This window comes from Diplotaxodon limnothrissa, linkage group LG13 (assembly GCF_057381915.1).
Source record: "Diplotaxodon limnothrissa isolate DT_005_m linkage group LG13, D_limnothrissa_male_GT1.1, whole genome shotgun sequence".
In the NCBI taxonomy this organism is placed as follows: domain Eukaryota; kingdom Metazoa; phylum Chordata; class Actinopteri; order Cichliformes; family Cichlidae; genus Diplotaxodon; species Diplotaxodon limnothrissa.
In genome coordinates this window covers 20136251-20162897 of record NC_140608.1, presented here as the reverse complement: position 1 = coordinate 20162897, position 26647 = coordinate 20136251, and the positions used below count along the sequence as shown (strand labels likewise).

Below are 26647 nucleotides of genomic sequence, written 5' to 3'. Positions count from 1 at the left end.
CAGATTAATTTTGAAGCCATATGAATCTGTGGGGTAGGCATTTAGAAACCACAAATGGAAATCCCACAAAGTGACCACGAGGTGGCGCCTTTTAGCTGTAGAAAAACAGAAAGACATTGGGGGATACTGACTTGCTGATTTTGGAACCACAGCATGTTTGGTGCTGTGAAAAAGTATGTGCTCTCTTCCTGATTTCTTCTTTTTTTGCATATTTGTTACACTTAAATGTTTCAGATCATCAAACATTTCATCTTTTAAACATTTCATGTGTGTGTGTGTGTGTGTGTGTGTGTGTGTGTGTGTGTGTGTGTGTGTGTGTGTGTGTGTGTGTGTGTGTGTAGACTAAGAGATCTCAACATCTGAGATCCCTTTGGAAGTATAATTTCTAAGGTTTTGGGACTTCAGTGAAGCACAGTAGGAGCCATTATCTACAAATGGAAAAACCTTGGAACGGCATCTTGAACATTCCCAGGAAAGGCCAGCCTATCAAAATTATTGCAATAACCCTTTAATGATCCATTCAGGAGGTTACAAAAGCACAGAGAACAACATCTAAAGAACTGCAGATCTCACTTGTGTCAGTTAAGTTCAGAGTTCATAAATCAACAAGTCCACCTTCGACTGGATTTTTAAAAAGGGGGAGGTTTTTGAGTGGCCTAGTCAAAGTCTGGACTTACATCAGATTGAGATGCTTTGACGTGACCTTAAACAGGCCGTTCATACTCGAAAAGACTCATTGCCAGTTATTACTAATGCTTGATCATCGGCCTAACTTTGTGCTGAACATTGGGGGGGGGGGGGGGGGGGGGGGGGGGGGTCAAGATCTCTTTCTAAATAAATAAATACAGCTGGGTAAATTCCCAGATGATTAAATATGCAACTATTTTGCAGCTCAGAGGAACAGAAGAAATATTTCATTTACACAGTCTCAGCAGGTTTGAAAAAGAAGTTAATGTTGGGTGTTTTATCACAACATTAGGCAGCTTCATAAATCACTGTCTTGTTTAAAGAAATCTCCTCCTGGTGGTATTTATGAGAAAACCACAGAAACATTGTCTAAACATATCAGATACTTTGGAAATAATTCTAGGTCTTGGAGGTAATTTGTCATTGAAGATACTTTAAGAGCTACAGCAGTGGATGAGTCTGCATTTTGGAGTGATGGTAAACATTTGCAAAAACCCTTTGTGGGGGACCGTGAATACCAACTGTCAAAGCACTGTGGACCGAAGAGTTTGACGGTTCACTAAGCATCTCAAAAACAGCTCCAAGTTGAAGCATATTACTGTACCGGCATGACTCTCATTATCCCAACTGGAGATGAGTCTGATAGCCTCAGCACATGCCTCAAATGATTAGTGTATGGTACAGTGCTTTGTGATATTGTCCTTTACATAATGTTTCAGTCAAACCGGGCATGGGGCTCTGTTGCCGGTTACTGGTCCATGCTCTGATGGCCTGCTGGCCTATGTCCAAACCTGCAAATACAGCTTCAGTGTTGTCCCTCCAGAGACAGTGGCCCTTCTATTAAAACCACTTATAATCTGCACATAGCTGTCTGTTTTCTACTGTATTGGCAACACTGCAATAATCCGTTTGAAGAATTTTAAATAAAGGATCTGCAAATGACCTTAGCTCTTCTCAGAGTTTAATTTGACTCAGTCAAAGTGCATGCCATTATAAAAAGAAAACAACAACAACAGCACCATACCATTTGTTTCAGGAACATTAATGAAAGCAAAGTTTGGGCTACCTCTCACTGAAACTCCTCTGTGAGTTAGTGACCGCCCACAACTCTTTCTACAACTACTGGGTTGGATGTATCACTCGCGCCTTTAACGCAGGACTGCTTAGCTCCCTCTGAAAGACGGACCATGGGTTGGAAGGAGAAAGGCTGGATTGCTTGTCTGAGTTTTCTCGGATTTGTGGTCTCGGTAAAGAGCATAAGTCGAGACGAGCTTTTTCCTTTTGGTCCGAGCGCAAGAGACCAGTTACTGGAGCCAGGGAATGATCAGACGTACCGACTGGATCTGAGCAAACCGGTGTTGTTTTATGATGGCACTTTCCTCAGCATCTTTGTAAGTTAATTCTTAACATTTTGATGATGATTATTATTAACATTAATGCACTTGCGTTGGCTTTACTGGTCATCAAACGTCCGTAGTTCTTGCGCAATTGCGCGTTAGCCAGAAATGGAGTGAATTTAAACAGTTCCTGGAAGTTGGACAACGGAGTTCCAGCAGCGTATGACTTTTTTCTTGTCTGTGGAGTATTTGTAAATACTGGATTTCTTATATGCAGATGCGACTGTATCATGTCGAAAGCATGTGCCCAGGCATTTCTTTGTTTCCCTCGAGGTTATCATTTTACTGCCGATACCAAATACCAAACCTTATTTTGCAATCCATCCTAAAAACACCCAGTGATGAGACAGAGAACTTTACAGAGTGGTCACTGGGAGGTTTGTTTCTGGAATAAATGCAGTAAATCATGTAAAACTGTATGATTTGCTAGAATATTAACTGCTGGCCTGTAGTGTTTTTAAAAGCCGCACCATTGTGTGGAACGGACAAACAGCCCTTTATTCCCGCAGTTCTGGTTTCAAAGAAAAGTGCTACATCTCTGTTTCAGTGCTGCATGAGTAAACTGTGCCATGACGCAGTGATTACACTAACAGATGCATTCGTCAAAGCTTTGCTGATGTTTTATGCATAAAGATGTTTCTACCAAGCATTCAAGCTCTTAAAATGAAAGTTTCTTCTTTAGTAAAGCTTGCCATTCATTCCACAGTAGCCTGTCCAGTCTCAACCCAGTGGAGGCTGTCTCTGCACGATCTCCATTTAAGGAGATCGTGCAGAGACAATGATTAACGTGATTAACACATGAGTCTGAAGCTTAAATGAAACACATGAATGCAGCGTTCACCAATTAGTCTGCTGACTGCCTCCAGGTTAACCTTCCATTACCCACCACAAACATATTTCTGCGCTGCAGTCAAGATGCCCTCAAGAGTTTTGTTTTCATCTCTGAGACGGTCTGCCCTGAACTGTCTCTGCCCTGGGGTGGGGGGGGATGATTCTTCTCACCCTTCATGAGTATGATCCATTTTTTACTGAGCACTTACATGTTAACCACTAACCTTAGAGCTCTCTATCTGCAGCACCTCTGTAAATAGGATCACTGATCATTTTCCCAGATCTACCCTCCATTTTGGCAGGAAGTTTCTGTAATGACATTTAGTGCGCAATCTTTAGGCTCTCTGGGGCTACTCATCGGGGGCAAGGACAGGAAACCTTTTGTTTTTTCCTTTGGTCAGGAAGTGAAGGAGCCCCCATGTCCAGTGTGTGTCTGGGCATGTTTTCTTCACACGAGCGCTTTTTTCTTTCTTTTTTACGAGCCTTGCATGTGTTCCCACTGCAAGTGTGTAAAGACTGCGTTAAATAGCATCTTGTTTGTTCATTAGCACAGTAGTGGGACATAGCTGCTGACTCAAATCATTACTGCAATGAAGATCAAAGTGGGTCAGATTGTATCCCCTGTGAAACAGTTCAAGTTGTGTCAAGAATAAAACTGTGTACAACATCGCAGGGATTTCATTTCAGTTTCTGTCTTCTGGATTAATGATTTTAGCTTTTCGTTTCAGATTAATACCAATGGGTTCGTCGCCACAAAAGAGCCAGAAAGCGAGCTGACGTATCTTGGCAAAATGCCCCCAAAATTTGGCATGATTGCAGCTCTGCAAGGAGACCTGCACACGAGCGATGGTGTGGGGAAAGTTTTCTTCCGAGAGGACTCCAGTCCTGATATTCTACGCCGCGCTGCTGAGCACATCAACAGGGCTTTCCCTGAAGATGACGAAATCAATCCCACCCATGCTGTGGTGGTCACCTGGGTTGATGTCACCACCCATGGACTTGAGAGCAGAGGAGACAGCGGCATCAAGAAGGTGAGTGTCACATAGTTATTCAAGTAATCTAAAGTGGATGTGATCACTGACAGAGTCTATAATGTTTTGTTTCTCAGAGAAACACCTTCCAGCTGGTTATTGCATCTCTGGAGACCACGTCATACGCTATTGTCCTCTATCCAAGGGATGGGATAAAGTTTTCCTCCATGCTTGTGGGAGACACTAATGTAATCATGCATGCTGGTTTCAGTAAGGGTTTAGTCCGGGGTTTCTTCAGTTCCATCAAGGGACCATACTACCGCACCACCACTGATGACGAGCAGTCCGTTAGAGCTTTAGCAGAGTAAGTCAGACGGTAACAATGACGGTTCTTGAAGACATGTTTTCTGCCCAGAATCTAAACTTTTCCCCCCACAGGGAGACGAACTCTGGCCTGAGGGGTGTATGGGTGTACGAGATTGGGACTTCTCCCTTTTTTAGCAACGTGGCTCCAGGTGAGGTCCCTGAGCTGCCCACTGAGGCTCCACCACAAGAAGATGTTGACGCTTATGAGGAGTCCAGCGCTGCAAGGAGGCCGTTGTACCCTGACAGACCGGTGGTAGCCTACCCTCCTTATCTGCAGGAACAGACTGAAGTCCACCCAGTTCAGTTCCAACCACAGAACCCGGAGGTGGTGGAGGTGGATGATCCAATTATAAATGTAGATGGTGAGTTTATGATGTTTTAATCCAACGAGTGCTTTTTAGTGAGCCGTTCACCCACACTCGCTGATGGTAGCAAGCTTGTCTGCAGCTCTGCTTCCTGAGCCATGCTGTCTATCACAGTGTATTTTGAGAGTGAGAGCATGTCGTATATAAATGTTTATTGTACTTGTCTTATCAGCTGTTCCAGTCATGGTATTCTTACCGTTCCCCATGTTTTCAGTGTTCTCGTACAACCTTGGCAGCTGTGCAAACAACAGAAATAAATGCTCCAAGTTTGGTGAATGCAGGGACTATGCCAACGGATACTGCTGCCATTGCATCTCTGGCTTCTATGGCAACGGGATACAGTGTGTGGCAGAAGGTACACGCAGAAAAGCGTTTAAATATGACGTTTTTTATTAGCTAGTTGATGTGGAAACATTAGAAGAAATCTTAGCTGTTCTTGGATGAAATTCATTTTAAGGGAAGTGGGTTTGCACGTCTCGGTGAGTAACTTCAGTGGGGTGGCTGTGTTTTTGTTTTGTTTTCTTTGGGGGATTTTGCAGGAAAGCCACAGAGGGTGAACGGCAAAGTACACGGAAGAGTGTTTGTGGGCAGGTCTCCTTCTCCGGTGGAGTTCGCCAACATCGACCTCCATTCTTACATTGTTGCGAATGAGGGTCGAGCCTACGTCGCCATCAGTGACCTCCCGGAGACTGTTGGGCCCTCGCTGGAGCCCCTGGTGTCAATTAGCGGTGTGATTGGGTGGGCGTTTGCTCTGGAGCACCCAGGCTTCAAGAACGGCTTCAGCATCATCGGTGAGTGAGAACAACGCTGCAATGAAGATATCTCATGATGTGATATTCAGTAGCTTGCCTTGTAGTTTTTACAGGGTTTAAAAAAAAACTAGTGGGAAGCATAAATTTCTGTAAACAAGCTGTTTGCGCTGCTGCAAACACAGCTTGCATACAGCTGCAGTCTTCTGCACTGTCTCCCTGAATTCCACTCGCATTACCTCAGCTGTAACAGAAGGCCACGAGACAAAGTTCATCCCGGGCCAGTATTAGAGTTAACATCCTCCTCTCTGGCCTCCACAGGGGGGGAGTTCACTCGGCAGGCTGAGGTGACCTTTATGCCAGGGAATGAAAAGCTGAACATCAGGCAAGAGTTTAAAGGCATCGATGAGCACGACCACCTGATTGTGAGCACCAACCTGGAGGGCCGGGTGGCCGAGGTGCCTCTTGGCTCCACCATAAAGCTCGACCCGTATTCTGAGATCTACCAGTACAACAACAACTGTGAGACATGACTTGAACAGAGAAACAATATTTCACCACCTTTTCTGATTTTGAGCGAGACATAAAAGAAGTGAAAAAAGGTGAGCGTTTCTAACGTGTCCATCTTGCCTTTCAGTGATCACCTCGTCGTCCACTCGGGACTACGTAGTGACTCTGCAGGATGGATCCAGGGAAACCAGGAGATATCAGTGGCGTGAGACAATCTCCTTCAACGGCTGCTATCATAGCGAGACTTTGAGAGACATGAAACCTACACAGATGCTAAGCGTGGACCACATTTTTGCCATTTACGATCCTGCACAACGACTCATCCGGTTCGCCCTGACCAGCAAGATCGGGGACATCAATGGTGAGAAGACGTATTCGTTTTCCTGCCTTTGGTTTGAGCTCACTTCCTTCCTCAGGAACAACGTCCTGACAGAGAGATTATTTTTGCCAGACAGGCTTTTTGTTGCTATTGTTAAATGGTAAAAATAGGTATGTTTTGCTTCAAAAACCCAAAACAAAACCTGTTTAGAAATAAAATTCACCTTTCCTTTTCAGGAGGGCAGCCAGAGCAGAACCCATGCTTAACCGGAAGACACGGATGTGACACGAATGCTGTTTGCAAAGTCGGAGAGGGAGCAACGTTCACTTGCCAATGTGCTGCTGGTTTCAGCGGCGATGGACGCGCATGTTATGGTAAGAACTGCATATTTAATCGTGTAACAAAGAGCAGTTAGAGTTTATTTTCTGCTTTTGGAAAAAATCTAACTGTTTCCATATCTTTCAAACTCATCATTAAAATCAACCCAGATTTTCTAAAGCCTTCCTTCCTGACTAGGGAACGGCACAATCATACAATTAGCAGGGGGAGTCCCATAGGATAAACAAAGCATTTCCGACTCAGAGACCAGGTTAACAGAGCTATTTCAACCTCTATACAACCGAATCTTTTGCATTAGAGACCAAACAGGAAGAGGAAGGAAGAATTTCAGACAGATGCTATCATAAAAGTATTATTATAAATCTAATCAGGCTCTTTTCTTTGATCCGAAAACATTTGATAATGAAAAACTTATCTGGCAAACCAGACTTCTCAAACTCTGACCCAGTCCAAGACTATTTAAATCAAGTCATTTTGTTTACACGACTCAACGTCACACGTAAAGTTTCCCAGGATTTTACATACATAAAAACAGGAAAAAGGCACTTGGACAGAGAGGCGATCTGTCCAGGATGTACCCCGCCTCTCATCCTATGACAGCTGGGATACGCTCCAGCCTCTTCTGTGACTCTGAATTAGATAAGCAAAAGACAGTAGACAGACGAAAAAAAAATGTTATCAGTTTAGCATCTCATCACTACTCTTTTCTTTCTTTTTCTTTTTTTATCAGACAACGATGAGTGCAGAGAGGATCCTCAACGCTGCGGCCCTAACGCTATCTGCAACAACCAGCCCGGGACCTTCCGCTGCGAGTGCGAAGAGGGGTATCAGTTCGGTAGTGACCAGAGAACCTGCATTAGTAAGTGGCTTTTGTGTGCTGTAAAGTGCTATTCCATATCAGGCAAACCCTACCTGGTTCTAAGGAGGTAGAGGTGCAAACATAACCTGTAATAAAATTCATTATTGTATGAAAAAGTCTGTGGTGATTATTAACACGTGTAGCAGCAGCAGCAAATTAGATTTGCTCAGCGCGGTGGCTGTAAAGTATTTTCTGGCATGCCCCAAAAGGATCCAACTTGAATTTCAGTTAAATAAATATTAAAGTATATTCATTCGTCTTAATTTCACGCCATATTTTTCACCCTGTTCCCCAACTTAAGCGGCTCTATCCAAAACCAGTCAACACATTATTTTTCTCACGCTGATAGCATTTCCCAGAACTTGTTCTGCTTCTCCTCAGAGGTTGATCGACCCGTGGACCACTGTGAGGCAGGCACCCATACCTGCTCACCCCATGCTCAGTGCAGCTACGCCGGAGGCTCGTCCTACGTCTGCACCTGCCTACAAGGGTTCACAGGAGACGGTAGAAGCTGCCAAGGTACTGCAGACAAACATAATGCTCTCAGAATTTTTTTCATTGTTTGTTTGTTTGTGGGTTTTCTTTTTTGCATAGTTCACCAACCTGCAATAAGCAGTGTTACGTGTTTTCTATTATTAAATGAGTTTTTAGGTAATTTTACTGACAAAAAAAGGCTTAAAGTTTGTTGGCTGCATGTAAGGATTTGCAGTTTTCCCTGTTCCTTCCATTTATGAAATAAAATTAAACAATTAAATTAAATAGTAGGAGCTTCTAAAGCAGGGGTGTGAAACATAAGGCCCAGGGGCCAGAATCGGCCCAGCAAAAACTCCACCCCGGAGTTTTAGAAACACAGTTTTAACTTTACTCACTATAACTTCACTTTATTTATATTTGTTTAAGTTTTACACCTTTTCCTATTGATAAAGATTCCCCCCACCCCGCTTTATACTACAGCAAAGTCATTTATAGATACACAATTACATGATGGAAATTTCCTGGGGTTTTTTTTACTATCTACCACAGAAATTTATGGTTTTGTTTTTTTACAGTGAGTTCACAGAAAAGGGCTTTGTTTTCTGAATGAAACTTTGAATTTTATAACTACAGGACAGTCTGGGCAATGATTTTACACATTTGTCATGTAATTTCACTGGTCCGGCGCACTTAAGATCAAAGCAGCTTTAAGTGTGACCGGTCAAAAACGAGGGACATGAAGAAAAATCTGCTGAAAGTAAGGACTATGTTCAGTGTGGCCAAAATCACTTGATTCACCAAATGCATCCTTAGGAATTATTTGAATTGTTACACCATCTGCTCGGGACTGTGGGCAGTCAGGTTGGTTGCATAATACACCAACAGAGACCGAAGAGTGAAACATTAAAAGCAGATGGGAATTTCATGTGTAGAGGTCCCGGGTCTGGGTGTAGGGTTTTTGGAGGGGTTTCTCTGGTCTGGGTCCTTCCATTCTTTCCACATTTTTGCTTGATTTTCTGCTATTTGAGGAAAGTTTAAGTCAAAGGTTCACCCAAGCTCTTCTGCATGGATCTCCACTCATAAAATGACACAGAAAATGTTCATATTTGATTTTTTTCTGCTCTCTCATCCTCCATCCATCCATCTCACCATCATCTCATCCATCTGCCTGAAGACATAGACGAGTGTCAGCAAAGCAGGTGTCACTCAGACGCCGTGTGTTACAACACAGAGGGATCCTTTACCTGCCAGTGCAGGCCAGGTTACAGCGGCGACGGTTTCCAGTGCCTTCCTGGTAGGTGAACTCTCTGAATTGCACTGCTTTAAACATTTGTTAGCTGGCTTGGCTGCACATTCATTCTGGGGGTTGAAAATAAAGCCTGTGTAGTTACATGTTTGTTATGGAGGTCCTTCACTGGAGTTCAGACAGCCGAGTAATAGTTTTTTGTTTGATGTTGTTTTGCAAAATGGGTCATTTTCATTCACAGCCTTGTAGCCGTTTAGGCCGGAGGGGGTGTTTGGAAAATGAATTCCTCGCCAGAGTATATTGGTGCCAGCTGGAATCTGTTTCTCATTCCCTTCTGGAAAGCGCGAGGAATTTGTCATGCCTTGTGAAGGATGTGAATTTTATGTGTAGTTGAAATTTAAATTAGAAGACTCCAAAAAGATAAAAGAAACAAGTTCGGGGAGTTTGTTGCAGGCTGTATTTGTTAATTTTCGAGTCTTTCTTTTCATATTTTTCTTCAGGGAGGCCAAAAACACGATGTGAGGTTCACAGAGAGAACGTCCTGGGTGTGTCTGGCCCACGGGGGCCGCAGCCTCCGATTGGCGCTTACATCCCCACGTGTGATAACAACGGTCAATATGAGCCCATGCAGTGCCATGGAAGCACGGGACATTGCTGGTGCGTGGACCAAAATGGACAGGAGATCTCGGGGACTCGCACCGGGCCTGGCAGCAGACCAATGTGTGAGTAAATCACAGAAAGAGGTGACAGTGTCACTCACAGTGGCATTAAACAAAAACTATGGAAGCACAAACACTTCGGGAGTTTTGATGAACTGATTTGTGTGCGTCTCAATTAGGTATCGACCACAATACTGGGCTGCCGCCCGTCGGACCCCGGCCACGGCCCGATGTGGACGCCCTGACCCCAGGAACACACCTGCTGTTTGCCCAGAGCGGCAGGATAGAGCACGTTCCTCTGGGGGGTTACGACATGAAAAAGAACGATGCCAAGCCCGTCCTCCACCTGCCCGTAAGTTCATCTTTAAGAGAGGAGTTATTTCATAAATTTTTATATGGCTTTTGCAGCAGTTTTATTCTTATTTTTAAGTTAAAGCCACAATTTCCTGTCAGGATTGTTTACTTAATTTAAATAATATATGAGAAAACAGTCACAAATAACTGCGCTCTGTTGTCCTAAAACTTTCTTCAGCTCTGGGATTTTTCCCATCTGCTTCTCGCATCCAAAGCTTGCACTTTACTGGGGGCACATGGTGACATTCAAGCTAATTGCTAACATCAGTCAGACAACTTTACAGTTGCAGTCTGCTTTTCTTGTTGCACTGATTTGAGCTGCTTGAGCTCCTCACTGTGTGACTCAGTTTGTTTGGATTTAAAGTCTCGACGATACCATCCAAAAAGCACATCTGCTCCACGTTCTGGACCGTTGTTGTGTGACGAAAACTGCACTTCAAAGGTTTGTTGTTTGCTCACACCCTCCTTGGCTCCACAGGAGAAGGTCATCATTGGTGTAGCCTACGACTGTGTGGAGAAAATGGTGTACTGGACAGAAATCACGTCTCCCTCCATCAGCAAGGCCAACATCGAGGGGGGAGAGCCCACTTCTGTCATTAGTTCAGGTAGTGTTTTCTTCACGCTACTGGTTCCCCTACATTTTGAAAGAGGAGGTTAAAAAAAACAGAAAAAATGCACTGTTTTAACAGGTTTGGAAAGCCCAGAAGGGATTGCGATTGACCACTTGGGTCGAACAATGTTCTGGACGGATTCCGCTAAGGATCACATCGAGGTGGCGTCTCTGGACGGGTCTAACCGACGTGTCCTCATAAACACCGACCTCGTCAACCCACGAGCCATCATCGCTGACCCTTCCAACGGGTGCGTTACGATTTAACAGCCTGTTTATTGAACATAGTTTGAGTTAAACAGCACTCTCGGTGAAAATCTGCAATGCTCATTTACTTTAAAGAGCAGGTAACATTCACAAACAGATTGATATTCAGTGTTGCTGAACATCACAGCAGACTCACTCTTCACCTGTCCTCCAACAGTAACCTATACTGGGCTGACTGGAACCGTAAAGCCCCCAAGATTGAGACATCTTACATGGATGGATCCAACAGACGGGTGCTGGTTAGAGACAATCTAGGCCTGCCAAACGGCTTGACTTACGACCCTCACAGCTCACAGCTTTGCTGGGCAGACGCAGGTAGATTTCAGACAGATGACTCATCTGTGAAACGGTGTCTGCTGTGTGCAAGCAGCACTAATTACAGTCTCTTGCCTGCAGGCACGCAAAAAATGGAGTGCATGGATCCAGGTCGGGGTAGTCGCAGTACGGTTTTGGAGAGGATCCAGTATCCTTTTGGAATGACAGCTTTCGGGAAAAACATCTATTACACCGACTGGCGAAGGTTTGATTTTTATTTTAAGAATGTTTTTTCAAACTCTGCCTTTTTAAATCGTGAAAAAATAATAATAATAATATTTCTTGCAGCTGGAGTTTGTTTATAAATGAGACCCACTGGTGTTGTAGCACCGAAGACACAGGGTTTTTACTTTTACCTGTGATTCAATGTGTCAAGGCAGAGGAAAGAGAGGGAAGGTTAAAGGTCAAAAAGCTGCCCACACTCAACCCCCTTTACATTCTCTGTGGCAGGGCTCAGACGCTCCCACACTCGAAATTGTGGAGCTTCCTCCACATGTGTCCGGCTCTGTAAGTTATTTATTCCTGAGCGACTGCAGAAAAAAAAGGGGAGGGCTTTGTGTGTGTGTGCATGTGTGAGTATGTGTGTGTGTTAGTGTGCACATGAGGTGAGGAGGAGTCCTGAAAAGTGACAGCTGCTTGCAATTTCTCAGCCCCAGACGTCTGCGAGTGACCTCCACAGGGCCTCCCTGTGATCTCGCCAGGGCCGCAGAAAGGTTGAGAGGAGGTGGTGTGGGTGGTGCACACTTAAACAGTTTACCACAAACTATGTCATGTTGTGGCTAAGAAACCTACCCTCATCCCCCTCTTTGGCCTTACTCAGTCTCGACAGACTTTGTAGGAAACATAAGGAGGCCGGACGGATGATTGCGCAAGCTCAGATAGTCCTGGATTTCTGAACTCCTGTGCTGACTGTGTTTGCAACAGGGATGCTGTGATTGCAGTGGACCGCTATGCCAGCAGGGAGTCAGATGAGTTCCAGCCTCAGAAGCGGACCAGGTTATACGGGATCGCCACAGCCTATGCCCAGTGTCCTGCAGGTAGGAAGTTGTGATGGCACATTCCCCTTCAATTCCCCCTCTTCACATGCTCGAAGCGAATCTTTGCACGGTATCTAACCCTGATGTTCAGCTCCACTTTAAAGCCGCATGCAGAAACTGCTTGACCCTTGTATATTTGGGGGCTACCTTTGAGGCCAACCTTATTATGCGTTCCTTTTCCTTTTTGGGACCAGGCTGACCTAGTTGTGACCTCTGCAGGCTCTCTAAAGAATCCTTTAGAGCACTTTGCAAACAAAACAAACAAACAAACAAAAAAACACGAGTACAGTTCTTAATCTTTAAGCAACTGGGGGAATTCTTCCAGCTTGTATTTATTATCAAGCAAAGGAATGACTAATGGCACCAGGCAACAGCCTCTCTTATAGATAGGGCTAAAGCCAGGGAATGCAGAGTCAGGGGAAAGGGGCCTCCAACATCTGGAGATTGCTGCATGCTTCCTTTGGATGTTTTTAGTGCATTAATAACAAGCAGTGAAAAGGCTATTTCCCACCGATGCCTGCTGTAAAATGTTTCCTTTGTCCCCTCCGTCTGTCAGGACAAAACTACTGTTCTGGAAACAACGGTGGCTGCTCCCACCTGTGTTTAGCAACACCAAACGGCCGTTCCTGCAAGTGTCCCGACAACGCGGCTCAAGTGGGCTGCGTCGAGAGAGAGTACTGAAAGGAGACATCCAGCGCTCCCGGAGTGGACAAGTTTTAAATCCGGAGCCCCTCAGCATGACTAAATTCGAACTGCTGCAGAACCAGAACCGCCTCTGAAAAGCAGAGGTGAACTTACTGTGCCTTTTTTTTTTCTACTGCTCACTGTTATTGTTACCTACATTTTTTGTGTGTGTGTTACATTTCCCATTTATAAAATCACAATGAACTGTAAGTAGAAGCACTACCATGGTGACCTTTTTCCTGAGTCCACAAAAACTGAGAATGAAGCTCGAAGGAATGCGTAATTCTAATGTGAACTTTATCAGAGCGGTAAATGACATCATCTCATGCACTACTGCACACTGAACCTGGGCTTTTTCTCATGGAAGTGTTATTGTGGAACAGGGTAGGGGGGGAAGCTGGTGGGATGAGTCTAGATGCTGAGCAGAAATGTGAGGGAATAAAAATTTTTCTGACACCGTGGGCTCCCGAGTTTGTTGCTTTACAGCGACACCTTGTGTTAGGTAAGTGAATTACAAATATTCATATCTGGTGCTGTTGCGGTAGGTGTCGCCATTGTATAACCTCAAAAAGGGGATGCCTTGTGATATACAGTACCTGCCATGGTTGAATAAATAACTTGTCTTGCAGATTTATATGTATGAAAATGTAATAAATGTTTATTCTTAAACAATTTCTGCGCGACTTTTATCGCAGATGACTTATACACAGGTGCCATTATACACCATTTCTTGCAACAGGCTTATTTTTAACAAGCTGTGTGTGTGTGTGTGTGTGTGTGTGTGTGTGTGTGTGTGTGTGTGTGTGTGTGTGTGTGTGTGTGTGTGTTTCTTGTCACATGACTTATTTTTTGCGTCTGCTTGGATGATGCTTCTTCTTTCTCAAAAAGGATCAAGAAAAGCTGCCACCCACGCAGTCTGTGTGCTGGAGGTGGGAGACACGTACGTCAGTGGTGCATTAAGGGGGCTTTTAATAAACCCGGAATATTTTTATCATAAAGACTTGAAACCTGATTGAAAACCTGCTTCGAGTCGCAGCAGTCGTTACTGTCTCTCTCCAGTGACTTGTCCCATTCACATCAACGCCTTAGGGGTATATCTTGATATGACTCTGAGACAAATCGTCATTTCGATCTCACAAAACAATGCTATGACCATAACTGGAAAACAAAATAAAATTCTGTCCTTTTCTATCCAAATTATCAGTGACTGTCATTGTCTAACAATAAAAAAGTCTGACCATTAGTCCTGTGCAAGACTGCAAAATTTGGTATTGATCAGACACAAAGTAAATATTGAGACAGTATTTTAAATATGCTGATACTTTTAATCTATAAAGACAGCTTAAGTTGGGGAGATCATTGTGTCAGGATTTATTAGAGAAATCATCATCACTTTGCAAATTCTGAATACATTTTAATGATCATGGAATCACTGTGGTCTTTTACTTTCCACAATACTTTAACACAACAAACACACCTTTCAGCTTTTCATATATTTTGAATCTGAGGCTGTGTGTGTGTGTGTGTGTGTGTGTGTGTGTGTGTGTGTGTGTGTGTGTGTGTGTGTGTGTGTGTGTTATTTACTATAAATTAAAAAAGACCTGACGATCAAAAAGGTTCAGATATTTTTCAAAGTGCATGTTTGATAGAAAAAAAAGTATCGATTCTATCGTGCTACTATTGATCTGATACCAATACCAGCGTTGGAATCGATACTATTGGTTCAGTCCGCCAACCTCTACTGGCCATCTGTCAAGCCACGGGTAAGGAACAGCAGGGGAGATTGTGACCAGAACCAAGTAGCTAATTCTGTTTTTCATAACTGTGACAGATGTGCTTGTCTTGCTTCACTGATTACCAGCTGTCCATTAAAATGTATGAATAAGGGGGGGAATTCAGTGTCCTGAAGCCCACAGTAATGTCACCATAAAATAAATAAAAGCAGCAAATCCTTGTTCTTTTTTTTCACTAAACACATCAATCATTCGTCATTACGCAAAAATTACCTCAGTCGATTCGTTTAACTTTATAAGTAGTTCAACTACATTTTCATACTCGTAATAACCCTAATCTGCAAGAAAGATAACCTAACGCCGGGATTTTTAGACAATTGTCTCGAGTGTGGCGGCTTCTCACTTTGATATGCACAAACAAGCAAATTACACTTTAGGGGAAAAAATGAATTAGCTTGCCAGTCTGTTCTGCCATCTACAGAGCTTCCCCAAACGCACCACCATTCCCTGGGCTAAAAGCTTTGATTGATTGGAAAATGATTTGCGTGTTATCCAATTGGGAGCAGAACAGCAGTCAGTGGGCACTCCACAGACCGTTAGCGCTTAATAACACAATGGTCATTTGCACCCTCAGACAAGTCTTTGAGGAAAAAAGCTGATCAGCGCATAGAAAACTTAAGCTAACTATTTGGCTTTCAAGGGCTAAACATGCATTATGCATTACGCACAGCCATATTAAGTCTTAGATCATATTAATAGTTTCCAAGGAAATAAATCGCGAAATTAGTGTACCTGTTTGGGTGTTATTACAAAACATTTGCTATGACTTCTCTTTGGATTCTAGGAGGTTCTTCGCAGCCAACTAAATGGGCTGTATTGTAGAGGGAGTTGTCTTGCAGTCAGAGCTGAGGGCTTAACGACCCAATATCTTTAGTGCTGGATGGATGCTAGCTTTAGCTGGGTTAATTTGGGGGAAAACGAAGGTATGTCATAAAATTAATTCTTCTTATTACAGGTAAATATCATACATGTAAGAGATACGTGGCTATACCCATAGCACCTGCTTGTTTTGGATGTTCTTGAAGATGTGTTGGTCGCTCTGTGATACAGTTTTGACAGCTGCCGTACACAGGACGGTGCGATGCAACAATCAGCAGAGCCGCTAACGTCACGGCTGCTGGCTAAAGAGCCAAGAACTCCGGAATAGCTACTTTATTCGTTAAAAAACGCTCATAAAGTCAGTCGGTAATGCGTATCTCCGGAGAATATGGCATTTATTTGGACATTTTTTTAAAGTTACCGAAGCTGCTGGGTTGTTTCTTTTTCGGTCAAGCTAGCCACAACTATAAACACGCTAACGGAGATGAACTTTCAAAATATATCTAACTCGTTCGTGCGATGTAAAGTATATGTATTTTAAGTAAAGCCCAGTTCCGAGGAGGGGAATAGCCACATTACAGAGTTACCACTTGCAATTTATATATTTATTTTATCTCAGTATGAAACCTAGATGTCTCTGCATTTGAATATTTCCATAACACACTTGAAACGAAATTTTAAATATAAACATACAAATTACATTTGAGTGTAATTTAACCGTTTAATACTGACTGAATACAGCAAGCATCCAAATTGGATATTTTATTTTCAGTTTATTTGCGATTCGGATTATCGATGTTCTTTTACTGCAATATAAATGTGGGTGCATTTATTTTGAAAACACAATTTGTCGCCGGAAATGGGATGTGTGTCGCTGCCTAAAGACTTCACGCAGTTCTGTCAGATACCTAGCTAGCTAGCTGTCTGTATGGCTAGTGTCCGTTTTGTTTTGGTAATGCCCTAGCGTGTCAAACTCGCTTGGGCGAAGTTTATGGTTCAAGTGCGGGTTTTTTGTTGTTGTTTTTAACTGTTAGTGTATCTGCGTTTGTTGACAAAAGTGAATGCGGCATTGCCAGCTAATTCTGCTTTGCTAACCCATCAGACTTTGTATTTTTCAGCAGAAGCCCAGTTTAAAAGTGGCAGAGCGATGCAGTGAATATGCTATGAAAGACTCCGAAGAAGATTTGGGGCTTCGTTCGGGTTATCCCGGGGCACTTCCAGCCACCTGGAGGATTGAGAAAGAACCCCAGAGGAGACCTTTCTGATTCCTAACTTCTTCAACCAGACTTGGTGTTGTATCTGGAAGTGTGGACGATATGGCCAGTCCACAGGAGACAGATCTGTGCTATGCGTGGGAAAAGTATATGGACTGTAGACTGCAAGGAGCCGATCTCCAGGTATGGCGCTTCTGGCAGGAGTGTAACGTCAGAGATCATTCTTTGGGTGGTGGTGCTGCTTACTTTTTACAGGAGCAGGTCCTTAAAAAAGATGATGTCATTGTACTTGGGAAAAGGTCTGAAGACAGCCATGTATCTTGTTTATTCTGATAGAGACAAATTATTTGTTTTCAATCACGATACAGTTGCAAAACCGGTTCTCTCCAGGATTTCATTCAAAGGGCTGAGTCGATACGAAGTTAGTGTGCTTTCTACGCTTGAATAGCAAGAGTTTGTTCTGTGACAGGTGCTATATGAACGCTTTTAACCTAGATAAACTCATGAATAAGGTAATCTTATCCAGAAATACTTTGCTTCTCATTTTTGCCCTCGCTGTGCCGAGGTCAGTGTTCACTAACACGTTTAGGCAAAATGCTCCAGTATGAATTTTGTGCAGAATTATACATGTGCATATGAAAAGTGGGTAAGGGGAAGAGTCACTGACTATCAAAGAAAATGACTTCCGATGTGTTTTTGCATATACCTTAAACCCTCTGGTTTACCTTGGCGGTCCCCAGATATCACTTAAGTGGCCAGAAATCTGGCTGGTGCACACCAGAGGCCTGCGTAGGCCCAGCATTAAGTCACTGCACAGAGGTGGAGGCAGGTGTAAACCACAGATTATTCACTGTTGGCGCTGCATAAAGGTGCTTTGCTTTCTATCTCATTGTATCCTGTGCATATGTGGTAGCGGTTCTGAAAACTGTCAGATCTCTGCAGCTCTTTCATCCCCCTCTTTCTGTCAAGGGAATGAACGGCATCCAGATCACGAGACTTGGATTAGGTTCAGACTGCGGATCTAAGAGTACACACTCGCGCGCACACAGAGGCACACTCACTCATAATGTACCCCATTACTTTTGATTAATCATGTGTGATTTGTCCTTTTAAAGACAGACCTACTATCATTTTTAAAGCTAATTAGTGTTTAGAAAGCCTTGAGGGTTTATTCTCTCTTGGAAATAATGACTTCCTTCCTCCATAGTCATCATGTCTTTGCTGGTGTAGAATGCTTCATTGCTTTGTTAATCACATTAGTCTGCATTATGATATCAGCAGGAGGAATGGTGCTGGCTTTTTCTCAGTTGTTGCAACACTTGGAGTGTGCCAGGCAGGCTCAGCCTTTCTATTACTGGTAACTTTTGCCACTTGTGACGAATCTCATGGGACAACTGTGTGCGCTCCTCCACCTGTCAGCTTCCCAGTGATCAAAGTGCCATGCAAGTCTGTGTGTAGAGAGATGGTTAGGTGAGCACAGCTGTCCTGTCCTGTGTTATGATCCTGTAGCTTGCCCTCCTGATTGAGCCTGCAGCACACAGATGCAGCTCATTCCGCCAACCCCGTCAGTGCAAGAGCGTCTACTTTCCATCCTTTTCACCCAAAGTGACATCTTCTGTTCATGGCAGTCAGTCTACAGGTAAACACAACAAAGCGATCATGGGAAATGTCCAACCGTTGACAGAAGCAAGCCTCTGTTGTGCTGCTCTGCATCCATTTCTGTGATCACACCTTCTAGAGAAGAGGGGAGTGAAAACACAGCTTCTCCTGCTGCAATCAATAAGAGAGCACAAAAAAAGGTGTGAAATATACCGGTGTTGCAGCAGCTCCTCACTTTTATCATCTTTTATTCATGCCTCTCTCTGCTTTTCTTCTTAAGGTGTTTCAGGACTAATTTCACACCCTGTATTTCCATCATTTGTTCACAGCGCAATCACCGTGGTCATTAACATAAGTGCTGGGTGGGCTAACCCTGACCGATGTGTTCCTCTTTCTGTTTCCTCTTGTGGCTCGATCGTCACTCTCTTCTGAGAAAGCAGACAGTGCGAGTTTGTTTATGCTCCACGTAATCACAGATTTTTATGAAGCTGCAAAGACAAAAGACATACAATTTCTCTATGATTTATATTATTTATTTATTTATTTATTTTAAATGCCACAAGGACGACCTTAGATGTGGCCACTGAAATTTGCATACTTATCACTGGTAACTTGAGCGTTCTTAATGTGGGTGTTAGCTTTTAGTGTCTCAGAGTTATGCACTCAACAAATGTCTTGCTTCTTTGTAGGATTTAGCCTCACAGTGGGACTGTGACCTGTCCAGGGTGCACCCCATCTCAAACCCTATGACAGCTGAGATAGGCAGTTACTAAAAAAAAATCAAAACTGGTTAGAGTAGAACGTTTGGATTGATACTGCTGCCTCTTTTTGCCCCTTGTCACTTAGTTTCTCCTAGTTTGCACATTATATTACCATTTAGATGACAGCAATATGGCATAACCACAGCCACTTCTTGTGCTGAATTGGTGGTATTTACCAAGGGTGTGCGCATGTATCATAGCTTCAGTATAACAGGATTACTGACATTAAGCTTTTCTATGCATTCATTCTAATGGAGCCAAAGCTACTGAATTAGTGTGATCTGCTACAAAGAGGATATTTCGAAGGATCCGAAAGGATACTTTTCATTCAGTCCAGTCTCTGAATCTTGATGAGCAGAGTCCATTTAGCAGAATGGCTGCCTGGCGAGGAGCCAGGCAAGAAAACAGGTTGCCTGTTGATAGTTAAGTTTCATTATGAGCTAACAGGATGTTTCAAAACACCAAAGTGAGGTGTTTGTAGCACTTCTCTTTTTCTTGCTTTTTGGCACAAAGGGGGTTCAGCTAAGTGATCTCTTTGCTTGCTCTGTATGACTCCTGAACTACTTAAAATTCCATTAACTGAACCAGTTGGTCTTGAATTCATGTAAGGTCCGCTTGGCTTTAGCTTTTTTGCATAAATGTGGATAACCAGTCTTTTCCTGCACGGTGGATGAACACATCTTGTGAGTTATGGTTTTGGCAGTTTACAAATTATGGGCTGTAGTGTTAATTACACTGTCTGTGAGGTGTCAATTAATATGTGACAGCAGATACTTTTGTTTAAAGCTGATAAAATGGTATGTTTGTTTTGTTTTAATTGTTTTTATTAATTATTTGTTTTAAATAAGGACAGCCACACATTCCACCCACATCACTTGTTATTACTTCTCCGAGTTCTGTTCTGTGCATCTCATTCATGCTGTGGTAAAGCACTGAATCCTTGTCTAAAGAAGATTAAACTTGTCGAGCAAAGCATGAGGCAAAAATGTGGTGAATACTAAAAGGAGAGTAAAGATGGCAGTGCTGCTTTACTTTCATCCCCAGCGTTTGTTATTTGGCTTGTCAGGACTGAACAGTGAGGGGAAAAAACTGTGCCATCCTCGTATTTTTAGAATATTTTGGTTAAAGGCTGTGCTGTCAATGTTATTTCTGTGATTGTATTAACTGAGACCTTATGCTGTGCTGTTTGTCTTGCAAACGATTGAACTCATAGCAGTACAGGAAATGTAATTGTAGCAGTAAAAATGGAAAAATAATGAATTAATAATAATGGATTGGATTTATATAGCGCTTTTCAAGGCACCCAAAGCGCTTTACAATACCACTATTCATTCACTCTCACAATCATGCACTGGTGGAGGCAGCTACAGTTGTAGCCACAGCTGCCCTGGGGCAGACTGACAGAAGCGAGGCTGCCATATCGCGCCATCGGCCCCTCTGGCCAACACCAGTAGGCAGTAGGGTAAAGTGTCTTGCCCAAGGACACAACGACCAGGACAGAGAGCCCGGGGATCGAACCGGCGACCTTCCGGTTACAGATGCGATTCCCAACCCCCTGAGCCACGGTTGCCCAATTATAGTGTTTTCTTTTCATTTTAGGGTGAAGTACACTAAATGGTCTATAAGGCATATATCTGCAATGCTATATTTAGTTTAACCCTAAGTTATTCACTAAAGAATATTTGGTGGTAATTTTTGAACTGTGTGTATCTATTTGTGCAATGTAAGTTCTTATCGGTGTATCTCATTCATCTTCATAGTAGTCAGAAACGAATGTTCAGTTCTTTCTTACCATAATTTAGATTAGTGATTTTGAAATTTATGTGAGTAACTGAAAAATGACAACCACTAAGTTTATGCTGGAGAGTTCTCGATCTTTATGCTTTCAGTGTTAGTAATTCCTAACCTCGGGTGGTGGGGGAGCTTCTCGGAGGTTGTCCTGTCATACCTAATGTGTCAGAATCACGTGGACCAATAAGATGTAATGCATTTAGAGACCACTTCAAGGTCTTTTCTTTTTTCTTGTTTTAGACTTATCCCACAAATAAATCAGATCACTGAGGTCCAGTGAATTAATTTATTAGGCAGAGGTGGACTTCAGTCAAGATGTAGACGCATCTTCAGCGTCACTGATGGAAGTAGGACACTCCAGAGCTTTTTTGCAAGCCCATCAAAACAGACCGGTAACAGTAATATTACATTTAGAGAAACGCCTAAAAACTTGATTTTACTTTTTCATAGGCCCTTTATTTGTTATGCCTTGTTAATACTGAATTGGATGTCTTTTTACCTTCAGAACTACCTTTATTTTTTGTGTAACTTGCTGAGATTTAAGTCCATATCAACGTGGTGGCATCACGTAGCTGCTGTAGGTTTGCACATGCATGATGCAAATCTCCCGTTCCACTATGGAGGCCATTTGACTTCAAAGAACCTATTGTGAAGAAACCAGTTTTAGGTGATTTGAGCTTTGTGACATGGCACGTTATCCTTCTGGAAACAGCCATCAGAAGATGGGTAAACTGTGGTGAAAAAGATCAGCAGCAACACTGCGGTGTTTAAAAGATGGCTAGTTGACACTAATGGACTGACCACATGTAGCTGTCGATACAAGACAGGATGGATTTGTGCTCTGTTTATGCCAAATTTTAACACTACCATGCAAAAGCAGAAATCGACACTCATCAGCTGGGACACTGTTTTTCAAATTTTGATGAGTCTGTGGGATTTTATAACCTCAGTTTCCCATTCTTAGCTGACAGGAATGGCAGTGTGGTCTTCTGCTGTTTTAGCCCGTCTGCAGCTAGATTTGATGTGCTGTGCATTAAGAGATGCTCTTCTGCATACTTCAGTTGTAAGGAATGGTTATTTGAGTAGCTGTTGCCTTTCTGTCAGCTCAAAGCAGTCTGGGAGTTTTCCTCTGACTTCGGGAATCAACGAGGCATTTTTTGCAAAGAGAATTCCTGCTCACTGGATATTTTCTGTTTTTGTGGTTGTGTGGTAAAATCTCGGTAGCTCAGCAGTTTCTGAAATATTTAAATGGGCATGTCTAGCACAGACACTCATGTTGTGATCAAAGTAACTGAAATCTCCTTTCTTCCCCATTCTGATGCCCAGTTTAATCTCCAGCAGCTCATCTTCACCACGTCTGCATGCCTGAATTCACTGAGCTGATGACGTGATTGGAGGATTTACTTTAATGAGCAGTTGAACAAGTTTATCTAACAAAATGCTTTTTCCAGTGCACCATTTCTGTCCTTCAGTGCTGAATAAACAATAGAAGTTTTAGGATTACTCATGTCTAACATCTGTCAACACAGTAGATAAATCATTTGATCCTCAGTGATTTGCCGATACTTCACTGTTTAGTGATTCACCACTGAATTTTAATTCAAGTGCTACAGACCATGCCGGATCTGATCGTGCTGTCTTGTGATCATCACACTTTGACAGGCTGCTGTTGGCATTGTTTATCATCGCAATTTTAGTGAAGTTGCTTTGTTGGGCTTGCTGACTGACCATACACTTGTTTCACATCTGCTTTCATTGTTCTGCCCTTTAGCTTCAGCCTGACTCCTGCTCGCTCTGGTCTCCGGGGCTGTTCCAAACCACTGGCTGAATGGATGAATTATTCATCTCTCTGGTTTGGGGTTGAGTCAGATCCCAGCCATTGCTATGCCTCAGCTTTTTCCACCCGGTGGCTTGTTATTAAGTCAGATTCCTCCTCAAAAAACACAGTGTCTCAGGCCACAGGGGAAGAGAAAGGCCAGAGCAGGTTGCTTGGTTTGTAATTTTGACTTAACACCAGCTTGCGTGCTATTTCCCTGTCATGAAAACAATGAAGCAGACAGTAACAGATTTTCATTTCCTGCACAGTGGCTATGCTCAAACAAAGGTCACTGTTTGTGACAGCGAAGATCTGAGAGTAGCAAAAACACCAACATGCTACCTTTTTTTTAAATTGTGGCTACCTGATATTTTGCCTGTGTCTTATTGGACGGGGTTGGGGGAGCATTTTATTATGTTATTTATGATCTTGTGTGAAAGGATTCTGCTCTCTGACTCATAGCGGAAATGTGTAACGTTAGGGGCTTCTCATGATGCTCATCACCCAAATGTCAAATTAAATCAGCTGAGATCTCAAACTAAAAAAACCAAACAAGATTGCATAACTAACGCTACACGTCCTCTCTCATGAGGACAGGATCACATCGCTTTCCGCGCCTCTGCCAAGTTGTAGACTGCCCAATTATCCAAGCAGAGCTTGAGAGGAAAAGTCTGTACAAGCATGGGTGACTCACCCATCACACTCCCATGACTAGGTCTCCCATGATCACCAATTGGATAAAGACACAAGTCACAGCAACTGTATCAAAGCAATTATGGAAAGTCAGAGTCTCAGCTGGAATCATGTATACCTCCCATGTAGTAGAGAAGGGAAGTCTGATTTGAATCTGTTATTTTTACTTAAATGTGTGTTACTTTAAGCAAATTAATCTTACACGTGTGCAGTGGCAGTCCACGAGAGAAGATGAAAGGAAAGGTCGACATAACCAAAGTTACCTGTGGTTAAATTATGTTAATGTATTCTACTGTCGCAAGCTATAAAACAGAAAGTAACACCTTAAATAAGCGATAGTAATGGAAATCTGTAGCGGCAAGTGTCAACCGACCTGGATAGCCTGCCCACGTCTACATGACAAATGAGCGAATAAAGAAGTCGGTGCAGAGGAAAGGTCAGAACTTTCCTTTTGTTTACAGAGATGTGTTCAGTGAGCTTTGTGAACTGCTGATTTCCCTTCTAAGCTGCATTAATTGCTATTGGCAGTCTCTCCATTATCAAATCACGCTGGCTGCTTGGTGCTGAGTGCATTGTAATATTGGATTAGAGCCTCGGAGGAAAAAACAAACCTTTGCTGGGAGATGTTATCTCGAACCATTCAGTTTCCCTTTCCCATATGAGGAATACAACCAGAACACAGATACACAAGATAACACGAGGACAAACACAGTCATTTTAGATCCTCATTTCGGAAGATTAATTTAATAGACGGCGTGCACAGCTCCAGCATTGCTTCAGGGCTTATTTATCAAACTAATAACAGTTTTTGCGAGCTTGAAGCTTGGATCTCCTGCCAGTCACCTCCTCTGTTTATCTTTGCTCTCATCTGTTGCTGCATTTATTTCTTTCACCTTTACGCTCTTGTCCACTCTCATGTTTTTTCCCCCCCTTGTCCTTTCCTGTCTCTCTCATGCTCCATGCATTTCTTTTTCTTCCCTTTCCCGTCTGCTCTGTATGATGTTGTCCAGCCCCCTGATGTGCAGTGACCCCTCCCCCATCCACCCATCACATCAGTGCTTAGGTGGGTTGTTGCCTCAGGTGTTGAAGTATCACCCTCCCTGACCCTCCCTGACCCTGGTGAGTGTGGTCAACTTTGCACCTTCATCATCTGGTACCTCACAGTGTAAGACACCTGCCTTAAATGTCTACATGCTTTTGACCATATGACACACATGTAAAATCTGTTTCATACCATACATAAGCTAACAGAGTAAATAACCTCCTTTTGACAGTTATGACACAGGAAGGAAGTTGACTTCTCGCCTAAATGTAGGGTAGCAGAGAAGTGATGCCAGAAAATAGCCTCAGTCCTTGTGCTAAACGTGATGCTTGGCGTCAAAAGCTGAGGTGTAATAGAACTTCAGCACCTGAATAACCGATGTGAAACTTTTCCCCCGTTGTGTTTCAATCATAGCGTGTGAGAAAATCACACTTTCACTCTAACTGTCGCCAAGTTTACTTGTTAAAGTGATGCTTTACATCACTTGGCTTTATTGTTTTGTCATGTCGTACTGTAAGTTGTGTAATGATAAAAGACTGTTTTGCAATGAATCTGTTCAAGGTGCTTGACATAATCTTTTATCCAAAGATAAAGATCTTTTCAAACTATCGTTGTTTTGATGGGGTTGGGGGATTTAAGGGCTAATACTGGGCTCGTGACAAAAATGAAGACAAATCAAAAACAAGTGTGCTTATTTTCTGCTTTTTCTTTCCAAAATGCGCGGTTTTTCCTTCAGGTCTATGTTGATATATTCCATGCATGTGATTTATCTTTTATTTGAAGGATTTAAATGCATCTTTATATTATTTTTAATGGACCAGCTGTGGGGATTGTCATTTAATAACCATACCTTCCAAAAAGCAGTGTAGGGATCACCCTAAGCTTGTAGATCTTGTTGTGTAATGTAGCATGTGGTGTCTGTTCTTTGGCTTTGTGACCCAGACACTCGGGGCAGCCGCATCAGTCAGGGATCAGTGTTGCCTGAATGAATCCAGTCAGCGGTATCAGATTAGCGGAGGCGTAAAGCTAGCTCCTGTGTAGCATAGGAGACAGCAGTATGCTGGCTTAGTGGTTCACCCGTCTGTTGGCAAGGTATTAACACACTATCCTAGAAAAGTAATGCAGTTAAAAGTGGTCAGATGGCATGTCTTACCGGTAAGAAAGTTCCTGTTGCCTTCCAGCTCTAATGACAGATTTGTGCTTGGCGGTCAGGCTCTGACCGCTGCACTGTGACAAAACAGATTCATCATTATATGGTCTTTGTTTCCCTACACTGATAGATGCCTCAGTACTATTAAGCTTACTACTTTTATTGCTAATATTGTTAATTGTGAACTTTCATAGTGCTCTCCAGTAGGGCAGACCTTTTGTTCAAAGTGTTAATTTTTCACTTTGCTAATAAGTTTATGGAGTTGGGGCAAAGATTATATTAGAAAGATGCTAAAAGAAAATGTGGTTATTTTCATCAAAATGGCATCAGAAATATTATAACTACAGGACTTGTAATTTTGGTAACTTATTTTTCTCTTTGAATGTGTTTTAAATCGGTGCTTTTATAGTAGGAGGTTAGAGAGGAGAGAGAAAATATACTGGCTCCCAGCACTTTATCTGACCTGAAAAATCTATATTGGAGCAATACGCTCACATAATGACATTGGAGGCTTTTACATCACTATTGAATGGACTCTGCTACCATTTCGAATGATTGTAAAACCTAAAAATGTTACAGTAGCTGTCACTTTAAAAGAAAATGCTTTCAGGTCCTCTTTGTTTTAGCACATGTACATAATAACCTGGGTTTAATTTATGTTGCTACTCTTGTGTCTCATTTGTGTGTCTCTGTGTGTGTTATCAGGTCAGCCTTCAGAGTCTGGAGAATTTCCTTTGTCTCTTCCACTACGTGCAGCACCACTGCAAGCACAGCAGCAAAGATGCACTGAAATTCTGGTAAGGTCTCATCACTCTGTCAGTGTCTTAACACCTCATTATAAGACATTTGTGTCACTTTGCCGGGATAAAGCCTATGTATGAAATGAGCTTTCGAAAATCTGGTGCAACAGTGGAATCATAAAGACATATT

The 26647-nt window shown here is 42.8% G+C and overlaps 2 protein-coding genes across 2 annotated transcripts in view; both read left to right on the top strand.

Annotated features, from left to right (window-relative positions):
• Window positions 1-1825: 1825 nt before the first annotated feature.
• nid1a (nidogen 1a) lies at window positions 1826-13662 on the top strand. The gene is made up of 20 exons (XM_085369463.1): window positions 1826-2078; window positions 3644-3946; window positions 4024-4250; window positions 4325-4614; window positions 4832-4972; window positions 5157-5408; window positions 5688-5888; window positions 6004-6237; window positions 6432-6569; window positions 7265-7393; window positions 7775-7912; window positions 9042-9161; window positions 9614-9835; window positions 9952-10124; window positions 10605-10731; window positions 10816-10987; window positions 11161-11318; window positions 11400-11523; window positions 12243-12355; window positions 12912-13662. The coding sequence occupies exons 1-20, from the start codon at window positions 1875-1877 to the stop codon at window positions 13034-13036; spliced, it is 3591 nt and encodes a 1196-aa protein (XP_085225589.1). The 5' UTR covers window positions 1826-1874; the 3' UTR covers window positions 13037-13662.
• Window positions 13663-15696: 2034 nt separating this feature from the next.
• Window positions 15697-26647, top strand: part of lyst (lysosomal trafficking regulator) — a 58522-nt gene continuing 47571 nt past the window's right edge. The window contains exons 1-3 of the mRNA XM_085368833.1: window positions 15697-15755; window positions 16773-17048; window positions 26423-26514. Of these exons, the coding sequence (XP_085224959.1) occupies window positions 16968-17048; window positions 26423-26514 (173 nt within the window). The 5' untranslated portion in view covers window positions 15697-15755; window positions 16773-16967. The remainder of the gene's footprint in view (window positions 15756-16772; window positions 17049-26422; window positions 26515-26647) is intronic.

Coding starts and splice junctions, on each gene's coding strand:
- nid1a (XM_085369463.1), top strand. CDS start 1,875: ATGGGTTGGAAGGAGAAAGGCTGGATTGCTTGTCTGAGTTTTCTCGGA. Junction 9,162..9,613: donor CGGTTTCCAGTGCCTTCCTG/GTAGGTGAACTC, acceptor ATTTTTCTTCAG/GGAGGCCAAAAACACGATGT. Junction 9,836..9,951: donor GCCTGGCAGCAGACCAATGT/GTGAGTAAATCA, acceptor CGTCTCAATTAG/GTATCGACCACAATACTGGG.